The sequence below is a fragment of the Mercenaria mercenaria genome, chromosome 4, assembly GCF_021730395.1.
Source record: "Mercenaria mercenaria strain notata chromosome 4, MADL_Memer_1, whole genome shotgun sequence".
NCBI classification, from domain to species: domain Eukaryota; kingdom Metazoa; phylum Mollusca; class Bivalvia; order Venerida; family Veneridae; genus Mercenaria; species Mercenaria mercenaria.
The window spans coordinates 38,229,887-38,240,569 of record NC_069364.1 but is presented as its reverse complement, the minus strand read 5'-3'; the positions used below and the strand labels follow the sequence as shown (position 1 = coordinate 38,240,569).

Genomic DNA, 10,683 nt, shown 5'->3' with positions numbered 1-10,683 from the left:
AACCATAGTTTACGACCGTGAACCATAGTTTACGGACCTGAACCTATATTTTCGATCGTGAACCTATGTTTACGAACGTGAACTTAGGTTTACGTTCGATAAACCAGGTTTTTCAAATACTAACCTATTTTTACGAGCGAAAACATAGGATAACGTCGTAAACCATAGTTCACGCTCGTAAACGTAGGTTCACGTTCGTAAACCCAAGTTTACGGTCGTAAACATAGGATAACGACCGAAATTTATAGTTCAATCGAGAAACCTAGTTTATCGAACATAAACCTGGGTTCACGAGCGTAAACTATGGTTTACGCCCGGTATCTGATGTTTTCATTCGAAAATATAGGTTAGTATTTGAAAAACCTAGTTTTACGTTCGAAAAACTTAGTTTATCGATCGTTAATCCTAGTTTTTCGACCGTGAACTGGGGTTCACGTAATTATTGGACAATTGGCTTGCCATATTCATGGATCCGACCTGTCTATCAAACCAATAATATTGGCCAATAAAATAAAGCGTGGTCCGTAGACTTTCAACGGTTGCTAAGGCGTCATTGTGTCTCACAAGCTTACCGTAACTAAGTACCTACAGACTGTAAAGTTCCAAATAAAACAGTATTTTACGTTCTCTTCACGGCCATGTGTGAAAAAAAAGAGATGCTTCACATATAAAATGTAAATATGACATTTAGAAATAAGAAAAGAAGTGACCACATGTAATAAATAATTGAAATAGTATTGCGAAAACCCATGAAGCATGTTCACTTATCACGTGTATCATTTCAAGAAATTGCAGCTATTTTTGAACTGGTTCTCAGACAGGTGTCACAGGATTTTCATTCGATGTTGCACTCGAGAAAACGAAATTCATTTAAGGCAAATAAAACATATACATGTGAACGGCGATCTCCAAATTTCGGCCACACTCCACACATTTTGTATATTTAAGAATTGTAATGCTTTAAATATTCGTGAAATGACTTTTTGCTTTGCTCCTAAGAATGTCAGAAGTAATGTCGAATGCATTATTATTATTAGTTTCAGTGAATATAGAATTAGCGTGCGTTAAATGATCGTATGGTTTCTTTATTTAATAACCACTTAGATGTCCATAAATATCATTGTGTACAGCTTGTAAGAATTACGTCAATTTTTAGCAGTGACTGATCAAATAATAAGATAATTAAATTAATGACATGAATAAATGTGTCGCATATTGAAAAACGTTAACACCTGCTGATTTGTTACTCCTTCTTTTCAATAAAAACATGTAAATTATCAATTACAACTTATAACATACACCCTCTACTTGTGATTAACACCGATATGACGATCAATCTGCTTCCTTTTGTCGTTTGCAGCGGGCGATAACCATGATACCAGCTGCCAAAGTTTAACTTTTGCAAACGGCGGGATATTCCTTCAGAAGGTACACACAAATATTGCAGAATTTCCACACATAACGATGTTTTAGCTAACAGTATTAGTCGAGTCTCCAGAAGAACACAACATATTACAATAAAATACAATGATTTTAATTCACATTTCAATAATATACTGGTACTTATTCGCAAATATAGGAATAAATGAAATTTTGAATCATAATATATCGGTTGCGTAAAAGCAAACATATCATGCACGAACATATAGAATTTACAACGCGCAGGTGTTATTCAGTGAAATAAACACACTCAACTTTAATTTATTTATAGACATATTCCTCTATGCAAGGACGCAACTGTATCGTGATTTCTTTTTATTACATGTATTATACTTTATACCAATTGTCTCCCTTACCAAAATATCAGGCTTCTGGCGAACGTTGCGGCAAATTTGCCGCAAACGTTTTGGTGAATTTGCCGCAAACATTCTTTTGGCAAACTTTTACCATGCAAATGAGTTTGCGGCAAATTTGCCGCAAACAATTTATGCAAATGAATATGCAAATGATGTTTGCAGCAAATTTGCGGCAAACCTAATTTGCATGGTAAAAGTTTGCCGCAAATTCGCCAAAACCTTTCTGGCGAACTTCTGGCAATGTTCTGGCGAGCTTTTGGCAAACTATTTATGCAAATTAGTTTGCGGCGACTTTGCAGCAAACAATTATGCAAATTTGTTTGCCGCAAATTTGCTGCAAACTTTTGGCGCTAAAGTAACAGACCTTTTTGTTTTTGAAGAACATTTTCAAGAAAAGTAAGAAAGGTCTATTTAAATTAGCAAAATATCATCTGCTAATAATGATTTAATGATACAAATTATTGTATTGTATTGTATTGTATTTTCAAAATAATTATAAAGAAAAAATACAAATGCACGAGATCATTATGATAAAGTATGTCGTTAGTAAATATATTTTATGCTTACATGGATTTGAAACTCTTTAAATATTTCAAAGGAACCGTTGTGAAAGCTGATAACTGATTTGCAAAAATTTCCTCCCTGTGCAAATGTCTTAATAAATTTGCAGATTCACTAAATTATTGCAATCTATTAATTGTATCTAATGGTATTTAGGTGACACATGTCTGAAATAAACAAAGGCTAACCGTATAAAAGTCATTCTGGTTTTGCATGCGTAATAATGTGAAAACTAACCTTACATCGCAACATTTATCCACGGAATTAAACAGAGTTTACTCCGGTGATTTATCCATCTTTTTGTGGAAGTTTTTGTTAAGTAAAGAAACATAAATAATTCATGTTAATACATCGATGTTCAACTACTGTTTGGCAGTTTAAAAATGGAGCCAAACTCTATGCCAATAAAAATAAAGAAGAAGTCATGTGATACTGTTCTGGCAATCCTCTGGCGAACTTTAACATCTGGTCAGATAATTAAAAGATCATATTGCGAATGTTTTGGAGAAGAAAATATAGATAAAAGATTCTGGTGACGTTTTGGTGAACAAAATCATATGATAAAGTTTCTGGCGATGTTATGGCAAACTCTTAATTCAGTAAAGTCTGTGGTGAGTTTGCAGCAAAGTCACCGAAACGTTTGCCGAAAGGTCGCCGCTACCGGCGAACTCCTGCAAACATTTATTACTCTGTTCTGGTGAACTAAAATGTTTGCGGCAAATTTACCGCAACGTTGCGGCAAATTTGCCGCTAACTTTTCATTTTGGTAAGGGCTAGCTGTGAACATTTTGTGCCTTCCCAAAATAAACAAATGTATTAAATTCTACGACTTTCATATTTATGAAGACTTTATCAGCACCGACATTTAACAGCTATATTTCATCGATTTTCTTCATGGAATTAATGTAACCTTAAGTACAATTATTAAATGATTCATTTAGCGTGTGATCCGACAGGTTTTTGATCTATTTACAGTAATGAATAGAAGATTTAGATACTTTATAAAAGAGAATCCGTCATAGCGGAATCCGTGATGTGTATCCGCCATTTTGGAGAAAGCTTGTGAGACATAGCAACAATATCCAAGGGGGACGTCCCTTATCAGAAAAATCGGATCTATGCATTATGTATTGTGCAAGGTTTTCAATGAAAAAATGTTTAAATCTCATTTATTTGACCGTGCCAACAACCTGACATCCAGGAAAAATTGTGCTAAGTGGGACACATGATACCGGTGTACCATCAAAATACAAGACTAATTTGAAAATATTGACTTAAAATCAAATTTGATACTTTTCCTTTACGCCATATGTTGTCAAGTAATAACAGGCAAGTAATCGTTAATCGAACTATTAAGGTTACACTTAGGCCAATCCTGGAAATGAAAACGGTTAGGCTAGAAAATATTTGTTGAAAAAATCATAAAAATTATCTCAAGTGAGACATTTACATTTAACAAAACATGTTTTACTTTTGCAGTTTTTTTTCAGTCTGCCATGGCAACGTAGATGGACGACCATACATACAGAACATTGACGGAGGTGTTTTCAGATTTGGAGCATATAGGACGTTTATGTTTTCTTTTTCTTTCTGTTTGAAATGTCCACTCACAACACAACGATATATGTTTGTTTCTGTTTTATACATATTTTTTTTCTGTATCTCATAACTTTCTATGTTAAAGATATTTGGCTTTATTTTGGCCCTTTTTTGGACATGGAAATTGGTTCAGTTATCGCACAAGCCCATATCTTGTCTAAACTGTTTGATATATGGCTTTGAAAATTTGACCACTAATTTACCATCAAAGTCTCCATATGTAGGGGGGACTGCACAACTAGGACAAGGATTTTGGCTTAGTTATGGCCCTTCCATACCTCATGTTTTTATTTCGATGTAAATGAGAAGTGGAACCAAAATTTGCAGTCCTGTTTGGCGCCATATAACCTATACTGTGTTGGTGCGCCGTAAAACCCAAATAAATAAATAAATAGTTATGGCCCATTTTGACATAGAAATTAGTTGATAATAATAATAGTAATAATAATAAGTTAAACGTTACCATATAGTGCAAGACTTATCCAGTTCAACAAATACAGGTATTTGTTTTCCTTCTTTTCTCTGAAAATCTCTGGTTATATATATTTTGCCTCCATACTTACATCAATTCTTCGAATAGCCGAGCGCGGTGTCAATAGACAGAAGACTAGATAGAGAATATTCAAGACTGTTTGCATGAATACGGTTTTTATTTTCATCGAGTGGTATGAAAATAAAATATTTTATACATTTTTCATTTTTTTTATATATCAATAAAAAAACTTGAATTTTCTGTTTATTATACACACAAATGGTTTAAAACATTTAGAACAAGCGACAATAACAACAAAGTACGCATTTTACAATCGAAAGTTAGTCATATTTTAGAAATACAATGTACATGTAAATGAAAAACGTTACATTAGTCACTACCCAAGAATACTAAAATAGTTCCGGAAAACCAGTGAAAACAGAGAACATATGTTTCACTACAGTGAAAATATAGAAAAATATGTTTCACTGCAGTGAAAAATAAATACAATGAAAATGTGAATTATATTTTCATCAATATTTTTCAGTACTTGAGCCGCGCCATGAGAAAACCAACATAGTGGCTTTGTGACCAGCATGGATCCAGACCAGCCTGCGCACTAACGGTTTCTATAATTACAGTAGACTGCGGATGCGCAGGCTGGTCTGGATCCATGCTGGTCGCAAAGCCACTATGTTGGTTTTCCCATGGCACGGCTCATTTCATTAGTATGTATATAAATAATAATGAAAGCTATTCTACTCACCTTGATTAAAATTTTATGTGCAAGATCATTTCTCAGTAACAACTGCATGTTTTGGATTGAAACTTTACACAACGCTTTCCAGTCATCAAACCTACTGATATAGCCATGTTAGATAACTCGTTGTTTGAATTTATACAAATGATGGCCCTTTTTCTACTTAGAAATTTCGATTTAATTAACTATCAAGCTGTGTCTCAGTAACAACTTTATGTATTGGATTGAATCTTCACACAGTGCTTCCCAGTCAACAAAACTACTGCGATTATCTAGTTGGATAACACTTGGTTAAATTTGATATAAAGTGTTTGATTTAGGAAATTGGGTTAAAGTTTGCATGCAAGTAACAAAATTTGTATCTCAGTAACATCTATATGTAATGGACTGAAACTTTGCACAATGCTTCTCAGTCATTAATCTTAATGCAGTAATCAAGTTAGATTACTCTTGCTTGACTTTAGTTCAAAGTTTAACCCCTTTTTCGACTTAGAAAATTCGATGAAGTTTTACATGCGACTATCAGGTTACATTTAAGTAACAACTACATGTATTGGACCCTTCCCAGTCCTCATACCCACTGAATAACCAAGTTAGATAGCTCTTGGTTGATTTTAGTTTAAAGTATCACCCTTTTTCGACTTAGAAAAATCGATGAAGTTTTACATGCGACTTTCAAGTTGCATCTAAGTAATAGGACTCTTCCCAGTCCTCAAACCTACTGAAATAACCAAGTTAGATAACTCTTGATTGGACTGCATTTAAATTAGGACCCTTTTTTGCGGACTACATACGTTTCGCGTATGAAGAGTAACGATTGAAACTGCATACAAGACATCCTTCTCATCAAATTAATTTCCATAACAAGGTTAAAGAACTCTTGCCTTATTTATATACTATAAATATTTATTGTGTAGGCTTTAAATAATTATAGATTATTCAAGTTATAATTGATTTGATTAAATAGAAAGTGTCTGGCACATTTATAATTGATAATTAACAGGAGGTTAGCGGAACATTACCACACTGTAACTCATTACTTATGTCCAAACTTAATCTACATTTCAAGAGGGAACTATCTACCCAACCCTTCTAAACGGAGACTTTTCTCCAGTTGTGGTATTTTCAATGATAAGAAAAGCTGTGCCGGCGGAGGCACTTCCCTGGTAGCGCCACGCAAGCCGGAGTGGTTAGCACGTATAGTCTTTTGAGGAATATCACAACTGGGCAATCTTTTACATTTACTTCCTGGAAAAAAATGACAACAAACCATTCTGGAGATACATCAAGTCAAAAGTCAAGAAAATATTGGAATTGAAGAAAGGTCAACTCTTGAACGATAGAAAAGCAAAAGCCGAAATCCTCCTAGAACAGATTAGTTCAGTCTTTACAAAGTGTCGTGATTGTAACATTCCGGCTCTTCCAAAGAAGAATCATTTGGACCTGACGGACCTCAGAATTACACCAGGCGGAGTTGAGAAATTGTTAAGTGCGCTAAATACGACAAAGGTTGATGGTCCTGATTGTATACCAAACGTCATGTTGAAAAATTGTGCTAAACAGCTATCAGTCGGAATAAGTTGCATTTTCCAACAGTCGGTAGATGTAGGCATGTTGCCGGATGACTGGTTGAACGCAAACGTTTCTCCTGTTTTCAAAAACGGTGATATGCACCTAGCGGAAAATTATAGACCTGTTTCACTAACTTCTGTGCTATGCAAGATATTAGAACATATTATCTACAAGCATCTTCTGAACCATCTAGAACGGAACAAAATACTTACAAATTTGAACCATGGATTTCGTAGTGTTTTTAAGCTCATCTGATTTTTTGAAAAAAAAAAGATGAGTTATTGTTATCACTTGATCGGTGTCGGCGTTGCCTGGTTAAGTTTTATGTTTAGGTCAGTTTTTCTCCTAAACTATCAAAGGTATTGCTTTGAAACTTGTAACACTTGTTCACCATCAATAGCTGACCCTGTACAGCAAGAAACATAACTCCATCCTGCTTTATGCAAGAATTATGGCCCCTTTTGGACTTAGAAAGTATCAGATTTCTTGGTTAAGTTTTATGTTTAGGTCAACTTTTCTCCTAAACTATCAAAGCTATTGCTTTGAAACTTGCGGCACTTGTTCACCATCATAAGCTGACCCTGTACAACAAGAAACATAACTCCATCCTGCTTTTTGCAAGAATTATGGCCCCTTTTGGACTTAGAAAATCAGATTACTTGGTTAAGTTTTGTGTTTAGGTCAGCATTTCTCCTAAACTATCAAAGCTATTGCTTTAAAACTCACCATCATAAGCTGACCCTGTACAGCAGGAAACATAACTCTGTTCTGCTTTTTGCAAGAATTATGGCCCCTTTTGGACTTAGGAAATATCAGATTTATTGGTTAAGTTTTATGTTTTGGTAAACTTTTCTCCTAAACTATCAAAGCTATTGCTTTGAAACTTGCAACAGTTGTTTACCATCATAAGATGACTCTTTACAGCAAGAACATAACTCCATCCTGCATTTTGCAAGAATTATGACCTTTTTGGACTTAGAAAATCATGGATAGGACAATATTTCTATCATACAAAAAATTAGATGCTCTTGTTTCTAGTGAAACGCAGTTATTAGTAACTCTTAACGATCTATTAACATTTAATGATAAAGGCCAACTAACAGACATAATCATTTTTCTAAAGCCTTTGATACAGTGCCACACAAAGAATTGTTCTGTAAATTAAACAGCTATGGCATAAATGGACCTGTTCACTCATTTTTAAAGTAATTTCTAACAGAAAGACATATGCAAGTTGTCGTCGAAGGTGAAACTTCCCAGAAATGTGCAGTTGACTCTGGAGTTCCGCAGGGTACGGTCCTTGGACCTTTGCTCTTCGTGTGTAACATAAACGGGCTTCCGAAATCCGTTGAATCATAAGTACGCCTATTTGCAGACGATTGCTTATTATACAGGATTATTAGAAACCAAAAGACTACATCTTACAGACTGGAAAAATGGGCTTATATCAAGGGTATGAAGTTTAATGCTAAGAAATGCTACGTACTGAGTGTTAACAGCAAAAAACCCACACTTTTATTCCTTATGTGGGCATATGCTCTAACAATTATCAGAAAATCCATACTTGGGACTAACATTGGCTGAAGATCTACGTTGGTCATCACATATAAGTCTTCTTCTTCGTCTTCTTCCGATGATGTACATAAATCCCACTCTGGGACATTGTCGTACAGTGTGATATGTACAAGGCTGTATGAGGCGCGCAAGTATATACAAGCGCAGTTTAAACGATAAAAAAAACTGAGTCCCGTGACTACGGCGTGGCATCCAAACGTCTCTTCAAGGTCTCGACGCCATCGACCATTGTGGCTTGTTCGGGAAGCTGGTTCCGCAGTCTGGGGGCGGTGTGGAAGAATGAATGGAGGAACACGGCAGTGCGGCAGAAAGGGAGAAAGAATTTGACAGAGTGACCCCTTGTGTTGATGGAGGCTGGATGGAAGTAGGCCATGGGTGATACGGTAGACCATCACGAGCTTGGCGTTGGGGCGGCGATGTTCAAGGGGCTGCCATCCAATATCAGCAATCATCTGACTGGTGCTGCTTGTTGTGCGGTAGTTCCCCTTGACCAATCGTGCGACGCGGGGCTGGACGGACTGCTTCTAGTTGTGTGGTGCTGGACTTCGTATGCGGATCACAGGCGGTGCTGGCATACTCAAGGATGGACCTGACAAGGGTCTCGTAACGCTGTGCCTTGATGTCTTGCGGACAGGTTGTCAGGTTTCTCCTGAGGAAGGCGAGGCTGTTGTTTGCTTTCTTTGCAGTGGATGCGATGTGGGCATTCATGGACAGTGTTTCGTCGATGTCGACTCCCATGTACTTACCACCCTTCACTGTCTGCAATTCACTGCCATGGATGCAACAGGTGGTCTTGATCGGGTTCCTCTTCCTGGTAATACGCACGACCTCGCATTTGGTGGGATTGAAGGACATAAGCCAATCTCGTTCCCATTGTTGGAATCTGTCCAGGTCTTCTGGTAAGGCTTTGGCATCATCTGAGGTACGAATCTTCCTATACAAGAGACTCTCATCAGCGAACAGGCGTAATGTGGAAGTAGCTTGGAGTGGGAGGTCGTTGATATAGAGCAGGAAGAGGAGGGGTTCTATGACTGATCCTTAGGGGACATCTGAGATCACTGGAGATGGGTCGGATGAGTTGCCCTCAGCTAGAACTTGTTGACATCTGTTTGCCAGGAAGCTCCGGATCCATTGCAATAAGTTGCCCCTGATACCGTAGTAGTGCAGTTTGAATGCTAGTCGTTCGTGGGGGACCTTATTGAAGGCCTTGCTAAAGCCAAACAAGATGGCATCGATCTCCTCCCCCTCGTCGAGGCCGCTGGCAAGGTCATGCAGTGTGAGGATGAGCTGGCTCTCCGTGGACCTCCTCCTCCGGAACCCATGCTGCTGATCGGAAAGTATCCGGTGCTTGTCGAGATGGGCCATGATCTGGCTGTGCAGAAAGTGTTCAATTAGCTTGCTGCAGACAAAGGTGAGGGAAATGGGCCTGTAGTTGGCGGGGTCACTGTCTGTGGTCTTCATTTTTGAAGATAGGCGTGACGTTGGCATTTCTTCAATCTGTTGGTACTTCACCCTGTCGTACAGATGCTGAGATGAGGGCCAATGATGGAGCCAGCTCCTCTGAGTGGTCCCTCAGAAACTTTGTCGGGATGTTGTCTGGACCTGTAGACTTGTGGATGTAGAGACCGGCCAGAAGCTTCTGCACTCCCTCGACCCTTACATCAAAGTGATGAATGTCAGGGTGGGAACTGAACCGAGTGTTGGTATGTTGGTCAAGTCCTCCCGGGTGAAGACACTACTAAACTGCCGGTTTAGGATGGTTGTCCTCAGACTTCAGTGGGGATACGCCGCTGCTATCGCACCTTTTCTCCTTCACTAGTATAGCTTCTTGGGGTTGCAATCTGTGGTGACCATGTCGTTGATGTAGCGGTTGTAGGTCTCCCTGCACTCAAAACGCATGTCCATTCTTGCCTGCTTGTAATTTGCGATGCCGGTTGCCCTGGCCCGGCGGTATGCCCTCTTCTTTCTTCTGGAGAGGCGCTTGGCTTTCCGGGAAATTAATGGCTGGTTGTAACGAGTGGACGACATCTTGGATGGAACATGTGTCTGGATTATCTTCTCCACCAAGTCTCTGAAGGTCTGCCAAAGGATGTTTATGTCAGTTTCGTGGGTATAACGGGGGGTGAAGACGAGAGTGAAGTCATGGACCGAGTGCGAATGTTGTCGATATCTGCATTTTTCTACAGCAGGATCTTCCGGCGCGGTGGCTACAGTCGTGCTGCTGTGGTCTGGTCATGTATAAGGACAACGTCGTGGTCGCTGACTCCCGGTAGAGATTTGCAACGATCGACCAGTGATGAGCGGTTGGTAATGAAGAGGTCGAGGATGTTCTTCTCTCTAGTAGGGAA

At 38.3% G+C, this 10,683-nt stretch overlaps 1 protein-coding gene across 1 annotated transcript; it reads right to left on the bottom strand.

The window, feature by feature from the left end:
* Positions 1-9,373: 9,373 nt before the first annotated feature.
* On the bottom strand, positions 9,374-9,700 carry LOC123552818 (uncharacterized). Its single transcript, XM_045342562.1, has one exon. The coding sequence runs from the start codon at positions 9,698-9,700 to the stop codon at positions 9,374-9,376; it is 327 nt and encodes a 108-aa protein (XP_045198497.1).
* Between the last annotated feature and the right edge of the window lie 983 nt (positions 9,701-10,683).

Excerpts from the sequence above, each read along its gene's own strand:
- LOC123552818 (XM_045342562.1), bottom strand. The coding sequence starts at position 9,700 with ATGGCCCATCTCGACAAGCACCGGATACTTTCCGATCAGCAGCATGGG.